Below are 19,099 nucleotides of genomic sequence, written 5' to 3'. Positions count from 1 at the left end.
TGTCATTTCCTGTCCACGTGTCTGTCTCCCCAGGGGGACTCTGAGCTCCCTGAAGGCAGCAGCCGGGCCCCATCATCTGCACAGCCCCCTGGCGTCTGGCGCAACCCAGCTCAGAGCACACGCTCAGAAGACGCTTGATGACGCGAGGGATGAGAAATTAACAAGAGCTATTCAACCCTAAATTACATGTCCCAGATCGCTCAACTTTCACGGCTTCCCCCACTTTGGTCTATTTTAATAGCATTTTTTTCCTCTTTCATCAGTTGGAACTGCACACACACTTCTGAGTCGGTAAAGTCCAGGACCGGACCTGAGAGTAACTACAAGCTCCTGCCCTGAGCCAAGTGCCTGAGCTTTTGCACAGCTCTCGTTGTTGTCTCTCAGAGTCCTCTTTGCTTTGTGGTGGCTTCACAGGGCTGGCCAGAAATCTCACCTGCAGATACATGCATCTGTGTATGTGTGTGTTCACATGCGTGTGCACTGTGTGCATGCATGTGTGTGATGTAAGATCTCACGACAGTTCCTTCAGATGAGTGTCAAGTTCGCTGAGCAAAGTCTGCTAGAGGAAGGCAGTTGTATTTTTCGTCCAGCAGGTCCCGCCCTTCAGTGAGAAAACTATCTAACCACCATTTATTCAGCTCTCAGCATGAGCCAGGCAGACACTTAGCAGACTCCTCACAACATCCCCTTGAGATAGGCATGATTATTCTCTCCATTTCACAGCTGAGCAAACTGCAGCTCAGAGAGGTTAAGTCACTCGCCCAAAGACACACAGCTAGAAAGGGGCAGGGCTGGGATTTGGAACCACGATGCCCCAAATGCACATTAGTGGGCAGGGCAGCTGTGAGCATCCTGCTGCTGGAGAACTTCCTCAGAAGGAAATCGAGGCACAGGGAGGGAGAGAAGCACAGGAGCATGCACCCACCTGCCAAGCTGAGCGTGCTGAGGACGAACTGAGTGCCGTACAGGATGGTGAAGCAGCAGTCTTCTTTCTGGCGGACGGCTTTCGCACGCTCAAAGTCTTTGGAATTCTTCCCTGGGCGGATTTCCTTTATTTCCATGATATCCACTAAAAAGACATTCACGTGAGCCAATTAGAAGTTGGAGTTCACGTCACCTGAGGATGCAGCCGCACAACGGGACCGCACACCAGGACTCCACGCCCAGCCCGGCTCCTTCGCTCCCCCAAAGGGACCCTCGAGGCCAGCTCTGCCCCCGGGTCCCCATCCGGGCTCAGGGCCCACTCTTTCTGGAAGTGGACAGGAGGCCAAGAGCCTGCCGGGCATTTGCAGCCACACACAAGCCCTCGGTGTGTGAAGGGTTTGGGGTTTCCCTCGGCCCCTTCCGTAGACGGACACATTGTAAACTAGGACAATTAACTTTTGTAACACAGCTCAGACTGGAAGAAAGCACAGAACGTTCTGCCAGAACAACAGACCAAACGGACGCTCCCTGGTGATCACTCCAGGCAACACGAAAGGTCCAACTGGCTTATTGACCTGACCTATGGCCTTTTCCCCTGGGTCCCTAAGCTACAAGTGCTCTCTGGCTCAACTCAAGGGGGAAAAGAAAAAGACAGCTCTGAACAACTGCTTTAAAAAAAAAAAAAAGAGGCAGAACCCGGCATGGGAGATGGTCGCAGGGATTCCAGAGACCACAGGGCCCACTGGGAGAGGACGGGGAGGGGACAACGGTTACTCTGGTGGCCTCTGATGGGCCACAGCTTGTGGTATTTATACCTCGTATGGCCACCTGCCCGAGTGGGGGCTGCCTCTGTGACCCGTTTTAACTAATAAGACGGGGCATAAAGGATGCCATGCCGGCTTGGAGCCTCACCCTTAACAAGGCCTGGCAGCTTCCGTTTTTGTGCTCTGGGGGAAGCCAGCCCCCGTGTGGGAAGCCAGGCTACCAGGGGACCACCGTGCTGTGAGGAGCCCCAGCTGGCCAACTGGAGAGGCCGCGTGAGAGGACTCAAGGGCCCCAGCGACAGTCAGCGGGTGACAGCACCGCCTTGGAAACGGACCCTCTAGCCCCAGTGAGCTGCCCCAGCTGGCACCACTCGGAGCAGAGACAAGCTCTCCCGGCCCCAACCGCAGAAATAGGTACAATTAAATACATCAAATGACTGTTGTTTTAAGCCGCTAAGGACTGGGGTAGTTTCCGCACAGCAAGAGATAACAGAAACAAAGAAATTCATCCTCCCTGTAACTCCTGCTGCCACAGGACTCCACCACCTCTGGTCAAAACCTGCAGGGCGGCCAGGCGAGGTGGCTCATGCCTGTAATCCCAGCACTCTGGGAGGCCGAGGCGGGAGGATTGTTTGAGCTCAGGAGTTCGAGACCAGCCTGAGCAAGAGCAAGACCCCGTCTCTACTAAAAAAATAGAAAGCAATTAGCTGGACAACTAAAAATATATAGAAAAAATTAGCTGGGTGTGGTGGCGCATGCCTGTAATCCCAGCTACTCGAGAGGCTGGGGCAGGAGGATCACTTGAGCCCAGGAGTTTGAGGTTGCTGTGAGCTAGGCTGATGCCACGGCACTCTAGCCCAGGCAACAGAGTGAGACTCTGCCTCAAAAAAAAAAAAAAAAAAAAAAAAAAAACCTGCTGGGCCACAATGGCCACCAGACCCAAAGTTGACTCTGTTCCCCTCATGAGATGGCCAGCGAATGACGGACTGTCACAAAGAGACAAGCATGACCAGTCTCTTCTCCTCCTCTCTTCTGCCAAAGAGAAAAGACTTTTCTATGGAAGGGACCCATTCCACATGCTTTAGATAAAGCCGGTTCACCCCTCAGCACCTGCAACCACAAGCCAAGGGTGACAGCAGGGGTCCTAGGAACGGCCAAAGTGCCCGGCTTGGTGATCAGTTCAGAGACAAGCACATGGACCACGCTGGACCCTCCAGCATCCTCCTGGGACTTATCTAGTCAGGGCTATTGGTCAAATTTCTCCCTCTACTGCCATTGCCAGGCTGGGGAAACATGAGCCTGGGGTAGCAGGGACCCCCTGCCACATAGGAAGGGACCACATGAACACCAGCATGCCTGGAAATGAGAGATTCCCACTTTGCATCAGGAGATGGTGGCTCTGACCTGGGGTTAAGGAAGAGGATAGATCCAACTCTAGTAGGTGAGAAAGGGCACTTTAGAGTTGGGACTAAGAATCACACCCTGTGATGAACCCCTAACCCTACCTGGCCTAACCGTGTGCCCTGACTCCTCCTGCACCAGCCACATGGGCCCCCTCCCAGAATCTGGAGTAGCTCACACACATTCCTACCACAGGACATTAGCACGTGCTGTTGGCTCTGCTAGGAATGCTCTGCACCTGGTTAGCTCCAAGTTCTCCCTTCCAGTCTCACTTCAATCAGCATAGAGCTCAGAAAACCTTCCAATTCTTGCTACGACACACACCAAGCACCTCTCCTCCACAGCACTTAATGAGGCAAGAGCTTACCAGAGAGAATCCGTGCAAGCATAGCTCTCTCCCCGTTCTGTACACCCCACACAGGCAGGGACTGTGTGCCCCTCCAAGCCACCGCATCCCCACCCCAACAGTGGCTGACACACTGTGGAGCCCAGGAGTTGCTGAAAGAGGAAGGGGACAGAGAGAGATGAAGACATAGACAGGGACAGACCTACTGGACATGGGGCCCAGCAGGGGAAAAAATCCCACACATCTACTGTTAGAAGGGTCAAGTGTTGAACTTAGAGGAGAGAGAGAGGCAAAAACACCTTGTTTTTTTCTTTCTCAGAGGTGAAGCATTTTGTGTTGTATTGAGTATATGAGAGTGGTGGAAAAGATTTGGTTTTTTTCCTGTATCTCTATTAGATTTTGACTGGGATTGTGTTGAATCTATAGATGAAGCTGGGAAGAACTGACATCATAACACTATTGAGTCTTCCTATCCATGAACATGGACTATCTATTCATCATATACATATGAGCTGGCCACAAGCCAGACATCACTGGATGTACCAGGTCCTGGCCCTCAAGAGTCTTACAGATACAGTGGCCTCATCCTTGAGGACAAAAATAAAAGCTATAATAATAAAGTAAAGCTCTTACAGCTTTACATGCTTTGCATGTTGTCATAGGTTGGCTCCCTGGAAGCTGAGCCTGAGGCAGGTATTCTTGTTCAAGTGTTTACTGGGGGAGTACAGGAGTGGGATGGGGCAGGAGAAGCAAGTTAAACAAGGCTGTGGTCCCCATGAGGGGACAGGCTTTAGCCTTGTCACATTGTGGGGAGGGAGGGTCTGGAGCATAAATCCCAACAGAGAAGTGGGTCCTCCTAGACACCGGCCTCTTGTCCTCCCTGCTAGTCACTGCCTGGCAGCAAATACAGCCTCCGGGTGAGGCGGCTTCCTTCTGGTGACAGCAATGCTCGGGAGAAGGGGCAGCTGTGAGCCACAGCAGCCAACACCCCTAGCAGCTGGGAGAAGCCACAGGCCTGGTAATGGGATCTGCGTGGGGCACAACAGCACCCCGGGCACTGACCCACTATTCCTTACAACACCACTATGAGGCCGGTACGACGACAGCCCCTATTTCACAAACAAAGAAACTGAGACGTGGACAGGTGAAGTACCTTGGCCAGGGTCACCAGCCAGCAAGTGGAAGAGGATTTGAACCTTGACTCATGGCCAAACACACACACACACACAGCTGACTCCTGCCCACATGGGATCTCATTGAAGAGACTTCTCAACACGCTGCCTTCACGTCTGTTCCTCAACCCAACCTTATTTTCACATCTGTCCTATAAAGTTCCTCACAAGCACTGATCACTACTAGTAAGTATGGTTTGATTTGTTCCCTGTATGTCTGCTCTCTCCTTTAAGCCCTGGGAGAACAGAGTTCTTATCTGTCTCACTTATAAGTGAGTCTAGAATTACAGACATCAGTTCCCTCTCTCTGTGCATATATATGTATATATGTATATATAAAACAGCCTTAAGTTACAGTGAACGTACCATACAATCGATCCATTTAAAGTGTACAATTCAATGGTTTTTAGTATATTCACAGGTATGTGCAGCTATCACCAGTCAGTATTAGAACATTTTCAAAACCACAAGGGGAAACCCTGAACCCTTCGGCTACTCCCTGTCCCCCCTCATCCCCACCAGCCCTAAACCACCGCTAACCTACTTTCGTCTCTACACATTCACTATTCTGCACATGCAGTATACATGGAATCGTAATATGTGGTCTCTTATGTCTGGCTTCTTGGCGTAACATTTTTGAGGTTCGCCTGCATTGTAGCGTCTATCAGCACTTCATTCCTTTACACGGTTGAATAACATTCATTGCACACATATTCCATTTAGCCATTCACCGGCCACTGGTGGACATTTGGGCTGTTTCCACACTTTGGCTATTGGGAACAACACTGCTATGAACATTCATGTGCAAGTTTTTGTTCAACACCTATTTCAATTCTCGAGTATATCCTAGAGTGCGTGTTTGTACACACATTTTTCAATTAAAATAATGCCTGATGATTTTAACTAAGATTAGAAACTTACCTGTACTTGTTAGCTATTTTTTTAAATTATTAATGCAGTTGACTCAAGCTAGACACACTTAAGGCAAAAGAAATAACACAGTCTCTCAATTTATTTGTTTTGAGAAGGCAGAGCCTTATATACTAACATGGAAAAAACTGAGCCGGGCGCAGTGGCTTACGCCTGTAATCTCAGCACTCTGGGAGGCTGAGGCGGGAGGATCGTTTGAGCTCAGGAGTTCAAGACCAGCCTGAGCAAGAATGAGACCCCATCTCTACTAAAAAAATAGAAAGCAATTATCTGGACAACTAAAAATATATAGAAAAAATTAACCGGGCATGGTGGCACATGCCTACAGTCCCAGCTACGCGGGAGGCTGAGGCAGAAGGATTGCTTGAACCCAGGAGTTTGTGGTTGCTGTGAGCTAGGCTGATGCCAAGGCACTCTAGCCAGGGTGAAAGAGTGGGACTCTGCCTAAAAAAAAAAAAAAAAAAAAAAACCCACATGACAACTTGGGCAAAGAGGAGACTGGAAGTATACATCTGTGTGTGTCCACATGTACATGCATTATATTTTTACAGATGTCCATCATTATGTAAATTCTTACCATCTGAATATCCACTATAAATTATAAATACTTTTTTACCCAAAAAGCACCATCCAGATCACAGATCTGCTATAGGAGGTTCACGTGCAGGCATTGACGAAAATAGTGAAGGTGTGTATCAGTCTGCAATAGGAGAGGAGCATCCCCAGTACTCTGGAAGTTGAACATCACCTTGCAGCAAACCTAGCCTCTCACCCACCCTATTGAGTCCTTCTTGAGTACTGGTGTTTGCTTCTGACAAGCAAATTACCAACCAGGGACCAATTTATTTATTTTTTAGAACAAAGCCACTAACCAGTAGGGTCCAATTTAAGTGACATGTTTGATATTTTTAGCAGATTATTTCATTGTTATTTGCATTACAGTACAAGGTAGACGGAGGAGAAAGAAATAAAGAAAGAAAATTATAGTAGAAGAAAATTATAATTCAGAACCATTACTGTATAGTATCCTATGCACACTTGGCAAACATGCCCAGTAATGAGTCATTACAGCATCAAATAAGTAGGTATTTATAGTTGCAGATGTGTCACATTTAAGCAAAAAAAAAAAAAAATGGTGAGCTGCTTTGAGGTCCTTAAGAGTGTTAAGCAACACCGAGGAAATCGGGGTGTTTAAATCAGCTGGTGATGCATCAGCATTTGTATCCACGTAATGTGCGTACTATATCACAATCCTAAAAAGCTGTCCTCCAATACGGTTTCAGGAACACAATAGATTTAGCTGAGGAGGAATGCCACTATCTGCAGGTGTGTATGTGCATGTGAAAGCATGAGAAAAAGTACCAAAGATCCCCACCAACTTGCTGACAACAGGCATTACTGGTGAGACGGCTGGTGGGCACGCCACGGGGCTGTGTCTGCACTGGTTGGAATTTTTGCCAAGGCAGGCAGTCATGGGGCACTGGATTCTACAGCAGGCTGTGGTCGGCAGAGCTCGGCCGTGCACCCTTGCGTGGTGGGGCTCCACGGCCCAGCTTCCTGCTTGAAGAAGTGAGATAACCCAGCCACAGAAAGGAGGCCAGAGTGTTTGTACAACCCCGCCCCTCCCAGCGGTGCCTCGGGTCTGCCAGCCACTGCCCCCCTCCACCAAGGCTCAAAGGTCAGCACCCTGACCCCGGGCACCCCGGGCACCCTCCCTCTGCCCTCCCTCCCCACCCACCACCCTGCAGCGCACCCTTGGTGGGAGGTTGGCCCCCACAGTGGCTTCCTCTCACTCCCCGCCTCACACCACCGGCCCCTTCGCTAGCTGCGCTGTGACCCTGTCCTTCAAACTCCTGCTTCCTTCCTCCTCCCACCCCTGATTCTTCGGGCCTCTCGGGCTCCCCCCACCCCTGGACGCCCTCCTGCCCCTGACGCCAGGAACTCGGCCTGTCCTCCAGTTCCCACACCCGACCTCAAGGGGCACCATCTGCCACCAAGCTCAACAAAAAGTTCTCTGTGGAAGACCAAGACGTAGCCCAGGGAGACAAACACAGCCAGAGGCTTGGGCACCTTCCCACCCGAACCCCCACCCTCCTTCCCGACTTTGGTCGTGAGTCAGCCGGGGAGTCACCAGTGTCACTAGGGATGCCACAAGGAAGCAGACAGACGCAGGCCTGCCCTCGGAGAGCTCCCAGTCCGGTCAGGCAGGGTGGACCCTTGTCCAAACCAGCACACGCACACTTAAATCCACATCTGCACGCTGGAGCGAGATACCGTCTACACTAGGGCTTCTCCCCGGCAAGGGGAGGACAGAATTCTCCCAGGGCGTGTGTCTCAGCCGAGTTCTGAAGTTCACCTGGCAAGGGCAGGAGAAAGCCCTTCAGGGAGTCCTGGGGTACCCAGGGGTGCATGGGGGACTGGGAAAGTTGCCTCCCTCTTCTTCGCTCCTTCCTCGTCCACACAAACAGTGACACCCGGACCTCCTTCACCAAGCTGCTGTGCAGACCAAGTGAGGTGACATGAAGCAAAAACTCGTGCGGCCCCCGGGAGGTCTCTGCAGAGGTGAGTTTATCACCTTTGAACGACACCTTCCTCACTGCCGCTGGTTTCACTTTAAGTAAGAAAACCCGGGGGTGCAATTGATCTCAGCCAAGGACCCTGTTGCAGAAAGCAAAGGTGTGAGCTTCCCTCCAGCGCACAGCAGGGTCTGGCCCTGGGGCTGGAGGGTGAGTGAGATGCACAACAGAACGCACAGTTAGGAGACACAGGGTTTCCGAGGTGGAGGTCCCACGGGGAAGAGTAGAAAGAGCCCAACCTGACAAGAGCTTAGCAGACGTGGGTTTAAAGTCCAACTCTTCCTTTCCTGGCTGTGTGACCTGGGGCGGATTCCCCAATTCTGGCTTAGCCTCTACCTGCTCATCCGTAAAATGAGAAAATAACATATATCCCACAGGCAGATATCCCTTTGTAAAATATAAACCTGTCTAAGAGTTTTAGGTATTCAAAATTACTGTTATTCCTGGAGACAGCGGGTGGGGCTGCCCTTATCTTCTTTGTTAAAAAATAACAACACGATGATTGAAAACTGTGCTGCCCACGGGGCAAGAACTCCACGTCCTGGCCTCCTGCTTCCAGGGTATTGATACTCAAATAATTAGGTATGTGACTCTCCTGCTTCATACTCATGCAGAAATATTTGGTGGACCAGAGTTTTAAGTGACACTGGGGAAAATGACCTCAGCTTCTCTCCCAGGGAGGTGCAGGGACCACCCTGATGGGTGAGTCTGGAAGAAGGGACTGGGGGTGCTCAGCTCAGCCTCGTGTCCTGTTCTGGTCCCGTCTACCCACCAGGGACCCCCTGCCCTGCCTTGCTTCCTGCCACTTGGAGGGAGGGGCGCTGCCTCTAAGACACCAGGGAGCATCCGCCAGCGCTGGGGACAGGGCAGTGCTGTTTGTTGGGTGCTTTTGTTTCGTCCCCACTCAGGACACAAGGAGACAATGCCGGGCTGTAGGTACTAGCTGCTAAAACCCCCAGCGGGGGCCATCAAGTAATTCTTTAAATATTCATTGCTTTGGTGTCACTTAAATTTGGTGTTTTCTCCCTCCTTCTGGAAACTAAATGAGAATAATCCCAGGCACGGGATATGGCAGATGATTTTTAAGTAGTACCCACCCTTTGTTATGTCTTCACTGTGGTGTATTTTAGTGTGTGTTGGAAAAAAGACACCCCTCACACAGAGAAATCAAGTTTCTTTTCTATATAAAATTAAATTAAGAAGAGTGAGTCAATTTTAAAGTAAGCATTAAGTATGAAACAAGTGGTGTGCAGACACAAAAATTGTTAAGGTGCAAAAGGACCCACTACCTTATAGTCTATTAAAATTTTAATTTGCTTTGCTTTAAACCAGTACTGTATATCAAAATTACACAGGAAACCCTCATTACACAAAGACTATATGTAGATTTTCCCCTAAGTGGATTGAGCAGTTATTTTTTTTTTTTTGAGCCATTTATGCTTTGACACTGTTTCTCAAACTGCAGTCATTTGATTATCAGCTTTATAAAGTTTGCTATCTCTGCATTCTGCTGGTACTATTTATCTAATATTCCTCTCTAAATCAACTCACCTTTTTCACATGGATAGATATAATTCAAGAATGACTCTATGTCTTTGGCAAAAAGAAAACTAAGGCTGGGCATGGTGGTTCATGCCTATAATCCCAGCACTTTGGGAGGCCAAGGCAGGAGGATCGCTTGGGGTCAGGAATTCGAGGCCAGCCTGGGCAACATAGGGAGGGACACCTTGTCTCTTTAAAAAAATTGAAAAACCAGCTGGGCATGGTGGTGTGCACCAGTAATTCCAGCTACTCAGGAGGCTGAGGCAGGAGGATCCCTTGAGCCCAGGAGTTCAAGGTTACAGTGAGCTACGTTCAAGCCACTGCACTCCAGCCTGAATGGCAACAGAGCAAGATCCTGTCTCTGAAATTAAAATTAAAAAAAGAAGAAGAAGAAAACCAGTAACACTCACAACCTATAATAGGAATTGTAAGATAATAAAGTCAGTGGTAAAAAGTCACAATATTGTTCAATTCTACCTAGAAATAGTTGCATGCCCAAGGCAAAGGCCTCAGCTTGCTTCTCTGAGTTATAAAGGGAGAGAAGAAACCATCACGAGAGGAGCGAAGCCCAGTTCATCACTCAAGACTCACTGGTGGAGACAGAAGTAGAGCAGTGGTCACTTCGAGAGAGGACTGGGTCAACGGAGACCCCAGCAGCGGTCACAGCGGTACACACATGCGTAAAGACTGCAGCTGAACACTCACCATGTGTGCATCTTACTACATGCATGTTACACCTTAGCAAAGAGATTTGTTCCATGTCTTTCAAAAAGAGATACAGTAACATTTTAGAAACAAAGGTGAGTGTGGCTATTAAGAGGCAACTAGGAACCCTTCTGGGGATGGACTATTCAGTATCTCGACTGGGGTGGTAGGTATAGGACTATCTAAATACACACACACACAAATACAAAGAAAACCAGGGTGACCTGAGTAAGACTGGTGGTGGATTGTACCGATGTTATCAATGTCAGTATCCTGGCTGTGATATCCTACTACAGTTTTGGAAGACATTACCATCAGGGAAAACTGGGTGAAGTCTACAGGAGAGCTCCCTGTACTATTAATATTTCTTACAACTTTATGTGAATCTACAATTGTCTCAATAAAAATTCCAATTAAAAAATACCCAGTATCAAGAAAGAAAAAAAAAAAAAAAAAGACATGTTGGTACCAAACAGCTGTTCTCCTGGTCATGATCAGGAAGCCAGAAAGGGAGCTGAGAAGGAAACCACACTCCCAACCTTGGCTCAACCTCCTGGGCACCATCTGGCATCGGCGCTTTGCTCTGACACCCAATGCACGGCCTCCCCGGGGGTCACTGCAGAGGCCAACCTCACCACCAACACCCCCAGTGGGTTCTATGAGCCAACGCTGAGCTCCGCCTGCTGCCAGGATCCAGACTATTTCTAGCTGGGCCAGAAATAGACGGACAATGGTCGTGCAGCCTCCTGATAAGCCAGGCATTGGAACCCAGAGGAAGCGGCCCGCAGGGGACCACGCTTTGGGAAAAGGCAAAGGTCGCAGCTACGGAAGACAGCGGGGAGCACAATTCCTAGGGATGTCAGCAAGGAGTGAACGAGGATTCACCCTTTTTAACACAGCCTTTTGTGCAATCGCACCCTTCCCAGGCCTCAATCTAACCAGCCACCCTGCACACTTACATATTCTCTGAGTTTGATTTCGCATTTTGATTTGTATTTTTTTTTTTTTTTTGTTACAGAAAAAGAAACCTTCTGAGAATATGGACAATTATCTCAACTTTGACCACCTGGAGTAAATCGAAAGGTCTGATTGAGGTTGAATCCTCCCACGGAGAACACTGGTCTTGACCTTCCTACCAAGGATCTGGTGGCTTCAGAGAAAAGCAAGAGGAGAAACGGGAAGGGAAACCCCATTTGTATGAACCCCAGGTCCAAGCCGGGGCCCACGGCAGGGTCTCTGCCACCTGAGCACCCATGTGAGGCTGAGATTACCGTCTCCATTCCACAGATGGGGAGACTGGGGCAGAGAGACCCCATGACTCATCCAAGGCGAGCAGAGAGCAAGAGCCTCGTGGCTCCAGACGTGGGAAGAGGGCCCGTGGCTTGCGCGGCCAAGGCAGGGCAGGCACGCAGCGGCGTTGACGTAGCCCTGGCTCCAGGACATCCAGGACACGGTCCCAACTCTGCCACTACCTTGCTACATGACCTTGGGAGAATCACTTGACCTCTCTGGGCCCCAGTGTCTCCATCCCATCTGTGACAGGCAGGGATTGGGTCGGCCCTGGCATTTTGAAAGTTCACAGCTTGGCATCAATTCTGGTCTTGCCCTTGGTGGCCCTGGAGAAAAAGGATAAATGGATAACGTTGAGGGTTGAATTGTGTCCCTCAGAAAGACATGTGGGAGTCCTGATCCCTGGTATCTGAATGTGACCTTCTTTGGAAATAGGGACTTTGCAGATATAGTCAAGATGATGCCGGACCAGGGTAGGCCCAGTGACGGGTGTCCTCACAGAGACAGGGATGTGGACACAGAGACAGACGTGTTAGCAAAGAGGCAGAGATGGGAGTGGTGCAGCTACAAGCCAAGGGACACCAAGGACTGCCAGCAGCCACCAGAGCCTGGGAAGGAGCCTGCAGAGGGAACACTGCCCTGCCAACACCTTGATTTCAGACTTCCAACCTCCAGAACTGAGAGAGGATACATTTCTGTTGTTACAAGCCACCCAGTTTATGGTACTTGTATTATGACAGCCACAGGACATGAATACAGGTCAGAGCAGATTTTTTTCTTAGTATCTTCATTATTATTAATGGCTATTTATGAAGTGTTCACTGTGTGTAAGGCACTATACTCACTGCTAGACCTAAATTACCTCATTTTGTGATCTCCGCAAACCTATGTCAGAGGAATCACTATTTTACCCATTTTGCAGATGTCAAAACTAAGGCTCAGAGCAGAAAGGAGCTTGTCCAAGGCCACACGGGCAATCGATGGCAGAGCTGACACCCACACCAAGTGAGTGGCACCCAGAAGGCCCAGCTTTCCCCCCATCCGGCCCCTCCATCTCCTTCTGCTGAGAAGCGCAGCACCCATGAAACCAGGCAGTCAGCAACGTGCCTTTCCCTGGCCCTGCAGGGCCCAATCTAGGCTCCTGAGGGCAGGTGACAGCCAGGACATGCCACTTCATTGGCAGTATCTGGCTGTGCAATGGATCAAGGCCTCCTCCTTGTCCACCCAAGAGGAATCTTCAATTAACTGTAAAAACCAAACCAAACAAGAAAAGTAATATCCTCAGCTAACAACTAAAACGTTCCAGGGACTGACAGGTTCTGTTGAAGGAGATCGCCCCTGTCAGGGGGAGCCCTTGATCAGGGGAACATGCCTTGGTAGCCCTGGGTTCTCTTTCAGGGAAGACAGCTCAGACCCCACCTTGGCCCAGGTGGGTTCTGCAGAGTCTTCCTTTAAGGAACCGTGGCCCCAAAACCCCTCACAGCAGTGGCAGCAGCTCTGAGGGCTCGTGGTCCATCACCCACGTGCCAAGTGCTGTTCATCATCTCAGCCATCCCTCCTGCAGCCCTAAGAAGTGACCACTATTATCATCACCTCCGTTTTGCAGAAGAGGAAACTGAGGCTTGGGTGGGTTGGGTGAGCTGGGGTCTGAGCCCCGCCAGCCGAGCTCCAGAGCCGTCTCCAACACCACCCATGCTGGCTGAGACGCTCACGTAGACGGCCCTTACGATTCTGCCACAGCCTGCAGAAAACGGAGCCCTGCCAAGGTCAAGTTCAGGACAGGAACACCTGAGTGGGATGAAAGACAGACCAGACTTCCCCCCACTGACCATTTAGTAGGTGCCAGAGCTGACTTCACTGTCTCCTTTACCCTCCCACCAACCCTGGGAAGAAAACCCCATTTTCCAGGGACAGCTCAGGAAGATGAAGTCACTCCTTCGGGGCCACCTGCTGGGTTCTGAGGCCAAAGACATCAGGCAGCGAGTGAGGGCGGCCCACGGCGGGAGGCCTGGAGACAAGGTGAGCCAGCTCCCGCCCCTCCCCTCCCAAATCCCCTCGTCCAGGGGGCTGCTCTTCCCACGACCTCTCGGAAAACCCTGCAGCGAGTGGGGTAGATTCTGGCTAAAGGTGGATCCTGTCTTTGAAGTCAGGTAAGTCTCTGTGGGCACAGGCAACGCTCCCATCGTCACAGTCGGTCACTGGCTAAGGCAGGATTACCTTTCACCCTGTCAGTGGTAACAGGAGAGGCCGGGGACTGCCAGGTGCCTCCCTGCTTCACCCGCAGGGACTGGCCCCGCCACGGGCCAGGAAAAAGGCTCAGAGGGGTGCGAGCAGATTGCAAGGGAAGACCCTGGTCACCCAGAGCCCCGGGTCAAACTACCGCACGACCAGGCTGTGGCCCCCTGGGCAGCCGGCCTCCGAGAGGTAAAGCCCTCATTCTGGAAAGGGGGGATTTTTCATTCTGGGGTCCCTGCCCCCCACATGTGGTGTCCTTGTGCTGTGTGCTCGTTCCCGTAGACCAGGGTCGGGGAAGGAACAGGTGCTGCGAGGCGGGCACCCTCAGGGAAGAGCCGTCCCGTGGCTGGCAGGCCCCTCCGGGAGGGCCCCTTCCACGGCAGGACTTCCCCTTCCTGCTCCCACCACATCTCGCCAGAGTGACTCGGGTCCCTGCGTTTCCGCCGCGGCCGCAGCACCGAGTCCGGCACACGAGAGGCCTTCGAGTAGTTACTGACCGGCGGCTGCCCGGGCCCCCAGAACGCTGTCACCTTCCTGTTCCAGCAGTCACCCTGCTCCCTCTGGCCAAAGGCCCCCCGCCGCCTCCCCTGCAGCCGGCCCAAGGCAGGACGGGGTCCCTCTGCCTTGTTCTCCAGCGCTGCAGGAAGGCGGCCTGGCCCTCGCTAACTGCATCTCAGACCGCTCACGGAAGTTTAATTAAAATGGCAAATTCTGCTCGAAAAGGAGAAGAGGAGCATGTATTAGAGGATGAGCTCCTGTCCCTTTTGCCTTAACCTGAGGATGATTCCTAAAAAGTGGTTGTCGCGTGGCGTGGAGGCCAGGAGGGGAACTCTGTGCTCGCCACCACCGCCACCATGACAACGATGGCAAACGTCCCCCGCACACACCCACAATGAGTCAGGCGCCGAGTGAAGGCTTTACACGCATTTCCTCGTTGGAGCCTCACGGTCACTCTGTACTATCCCTATGACCCCCCTCCTCAGAGAACACGACTGAGGCTGGAGGACGGTGAAGCCCACAGCGAGCGACTGCGGCCGGGCTCCCAAGCTCAGTGGCGGGGCTCTGACTGGCTCCAGCAGGACAGCGGGCTGCAGAGGTCAGGCCCTTCTGTCGGGGCAGAGGAGGGCCCGCCTCGCGCTTTGCCTTTGCAAGTGAGTCCTCACTGTGGTTAGCAAGCAAGCCCTTCATTTCCCCACGAGGCTCAGGGTTTTGCAAACCAAGCATGGGGGTGACTAGTGTGGCCTCCTGGCAGTTCCTGTTGCAGAGAGCTAGAAGGTGAGAGCCTTCCTTCCCTTTCAGAGAAGGTGGGATTGGGGCAAGAGGGTTGAGCCTCCTGCGGTCCCCGAGCACCCTCCAGCCCAAGTAGTTCCGGCCTGAGTTCCCCCTTGCACAAGGACCTGAGTCCCCCCAGCAGGGGTACCAATGCTTAGCTGCCAAAATCCATCACCTGCCACCTCCTTGGCCAGAGCTCAGCATTGGCCTGGGGTCCCAGTTGGAGTATGGGGTCAGGTGAGGTTCAAATCCCAACCCCACCTGTGTCCCCAGCTATAAAATAGAGACGTAATAAACAGGGCTGGCCTCATGGCCTTGACCAGAGAATTTAAGGAGACAAGAGTTTAAGAGTTCACACCCAAGTGCTTAGCAAAGTGCCTGGCACACAGCTGGTGCTCAAATGTTTGCCGCTATCATCCATGGATTCTCATGGTCATGGTGACGTCCATTCATCCAGTCAACAAACAGCAGCTGGAGGCCCAAGAGCCCGGCACTGTTCTGGGAGCTGGGGATACAGCCATGAGCAAAACAGACCAAGCCCCTGCCCTCGAGAATGACATTCTAGTCGGGGGAGACAGACAGACAAATCAACGGACATTACATTCGGGGGTGAGAAGTGCTACGAAAATTAAACCAAAGTGCAGGGAGGCATGGTTGGGGATGGGGTTGGGTGGGCTCTCACAGGAGGTATTATCAGGGTGCCTAAGTGCCATTTATATTATTTTTCTATGCTTTTTTATATCTGAACTATTTTGTAATTGCAAAACTCAAACATGTATTAATTAAAATAAACTAATAACCACCCCCATAAATGAATGAAAACCACAGATACAGAGAAAGACCGAGCAGGTGGGGTAGTCCCAGGCAGAGAGCTGAGGCAGGTGCCTCGTCATCATTGAAACCCGGAGTCTGCGATTTCCTGGCTATTCCTGAGTCTACAGGTGTTTGAGAGAGAGCGCCCACAACAGAGAAATCATTCGGTGACCCCCTCCCTCTAAAACCAGGAAGCAGGGGTGAGATACAGCCTCTTCCAGCGATACTAGGACACAATCTATAGAAAAGTTAAATGTGCAGACCCAGGAGGTCCCCTTCTAGGAATCTGTCCTACAGGTTGATCAACCCACACACAAAGACGCAGACGCAGGGGGTGTTTCTATTCTGGATGTTTGGAAATCACCTCTTGTCCACCACTTTATAAATTCTTAGCCTGTAAACTGTGTCTGGCTGCAGACGAATTTTGTTAGGTCAAGGTTATGTTGTTTATTTGTATGTTTTAAATGAGTCAATGATCTTTTTAAATGAGGAGACTTCACAATAATGACCTGTACCTCCAGCTACAGACCAGTGGACCTGAGCTTGGAGTGTGAAGTAGGATCTGCCCACTTCACACCAGGCTGCATGCACGGGCTCCCACCGGCCACAGTTCCCACCTGGTCTTTTATCTCTCCCACTCTGCAACCCCCATCTGCTGTCATTTGTCCCTAGGACCCAACCCCTGTCTCTTATTTTGGTCACTTGCCTGGTCTCCTGTAGGTATTTGAGTTTCTGATCCTTCATCTGAAACAGAGGCGGCAGGATCTTAAAGGGATAAATGCAAAGTCTTACGCTTGGGTCTGAAACTCAATTGTCCCTGTACAGAAGGAGCCAGAGCCCCACAATGACATCAGTCGACTAGGACGTATCAGACATGACTTTATCGGGCACCCTGCCACACATCCCACTAAGGGGTGTCCCAGGGAAAATTCCAGCGAGCCTTATTTCTGCACTAGGCCAACACGGAAATGCAACCTTAGGCCAGGACACAGGGGTGGTGACCGACAGTCTGTGGAGCTCGAGAAAACTCCTTAGGGGAAGCGGGGAGGCTGAATCCAGAGCCGAGCTTGGGCAGAGTGTTCTGCTTTCAGCCAGAGGAGGCAGGAGGCTGGTTCCAGCCATCTCCAGCAGTAAGAACCAAGACTTCAAATGTATACAGGAGAAAGAACTTTTCAAAAAACCCAAGAGTTGCTCAAAATTGTCTCTGGCTGCCTTGAGAGCTGTACTAGAAAATCAGGCAGAGCCGTTCCAGCTAAGAGGCTTCGGAAAAGTCATGCTACTTTTTGAGACTCAGTTTCCCCATCTATAAAATGAGAAGACTCTGGCAAGAAGCATAATGAAGATTTTTAAAGAACCAAGGACAGAGGTTAATAAGACCACTCAGAGAACGTGGTTCACACGCAGCTGTGCTATTGCGATTTTAAGCACCGAATGTTGTATTGAGGCTCCGACAATCACACAGCTGTGGACTGAATGTGCGTTATTCTAAGCACTTTTCATACACTGACATACTGAATTCTAAAACAGCCCTAAGAGGTAGGTACAATTATTCCCATTTTACCAGTGAGGCGACTAAGGCACCCAAGATCAAGCACCTTGACCTCAGGTTGCACTGCCAAGTGCAGAGCTAGAATTTGACCCCAGGGAGTCTGCCTTCAGGGTCCTGCCTCATGACCACTACACAGCACTGCCTCCTGCTGCACCTATACGAGCACATGGGTTGTACTGGAGGTTTCTCTGTCTCCCGTCCCCGAGCCTGGGATCCTAGAGCCCTGCTGGTGGCAGGAGGGAAACGCACAGAGCTTGGAGGTGGCTTGGATGTTGGAAATGAAGGAGACAAAGGAGCCCAGGGGGACTCCAGCTTTCTGGCACAGACACCTGACTGGGTGGTGACGTATCTCTCGCCAAGACGGGGACAAATGGAGGCGCAGGCTTCAAAGGCGGAGGTCTTAATTGTTTGGGTGACAAGTTCCATTTTGGACAGGTTGACTTTGAAGGACGTACTAGATACCCAAGTGGCAACTGAATGACATTTCTGGAGCTTCTGCTCCAAGTTCAAAGTTCTTCTCAATGACTCTAAGGAACCTTCCCTGGTCCCTCAGTCTGATTTCTGTGTCTTTTTTCTCTACGATCCCCCAGCACCCTGTGTGACAGCCTTAGCATTGTCATCTTCTTGTCTTTCTGCCCCTTAGACTGTGAACCCCCGAGGGGCAGGACCATGCTGTAGTCAGTTTGGTGACTATAGTGACCAGCAGAGCATCCAGCACGTGGCTGGGGCTTGATCAATACTGACTGAACGGGCCGGGTGCAGTGGCTCACGCCTGTAATCCCAGCACTTTAGGAGGCTGAGGCAGGAGGATCACTTGAGGCCAAGAGCTCAAGACCAGCCTGGGCAACATCACGAGACCCCATCTCTACAAAACTATGGTTTTAAAAAAATATTTACTGAATGGGTCAAGGAAAGGGATGTCAGGAGATGTTTATTTGGGAATATATTAGTCCCCTGTTACAGCTCTAACAGATGACCACAAACCTAGCAATTTAAAACACAAATTTGTCACCTTACAGTTCTGAGGTCAGATTTCTAAACTGGATCTCACTGGGGAAGTAAGACGCCGGTGGGGCCGCGATCTTTCCCGGGGGCTCCAGGGGAGAACCGACCTGTTGCCTTTCCGGCTTCCACAGGTGGCCTGCGTGTCCTGGCTGTGGCCCCTTCCTGATCTCCAAAGTCAGAATCTTCCCATCACTCCCCGCCTCTGGCCTCCCACCTCCCTCTTTTAAGGACGCTTGTAATTACACAGGGCCTGCCTGGGTCAGCCGGGTCATCTCCCCATCTCGAGATCTGTAAAGTCCCTTTTACCACATAACATAACGTGTCCAAGGCTCCGAGGACGAGGACAGGAACATCTCAGGGCCCCTTATTCTGCCTACGCAGGGAGGCACCAGCCAACGAAAGGTCACGTCATGGGAAAGGACAGAAAGGGCCGAGGTCACAAGATGGCAGCCAGCGAGAGGATCCCAGACACCTTGGGCTCAGCGTTGCTCTTTAATTATAATAATCACTGAACCTGAATGCCCAAGCCCACACACTACGCGCTCTCACTAACATGGTGCATGAAAAACACAAGA

At 51.0% G+C, this 19,099-nt stretch overlaps 1 protein-coding gene across 1 annotated transcript in view; it reads right to left on the bottom strand.

Annotated features, from left to right (window-relative positions):
• The window catches only part of PLCG2 (phospholipase C gamma 2), a 132,494-nt gene that overhangs the window by 81,369 nt on the left and 32,026 nt on the right, over window positions 1-19,099 (bottom strand). The window contains exon 3 of the mRNA XM_069497952.1: window positions 926-1,069. Within this exon, the coding sequence (XP_069354053.1) occupies window positions 926-1,069 (144 nt within the window). The remainder of the gene's footprint in view (window positions 1-925; window positions 1,070-19,099) is intronic.

The sequence above is a fragment of the Eulemur rufifrons genome, chromosome 23, assembly GCF_041146395.1.
Source record: "Eulemur rufifrons isolate Redbay chromosome 23, OSU_ERuf_1, whole genome shotgun sequence".
Classification (NCBI taxonomy): domain Eukaryota; kingdom Metazoa; phylum Chordata; class Mammalia; order Primates; family Lemuridae; genus Eulemur; species Eulemur rufifrons.
The sequence above is the reverse complement of the archived record's forward strand: the minus strand, read 5'-3'. Positions and strand labels throughout refer to the sequence as shown.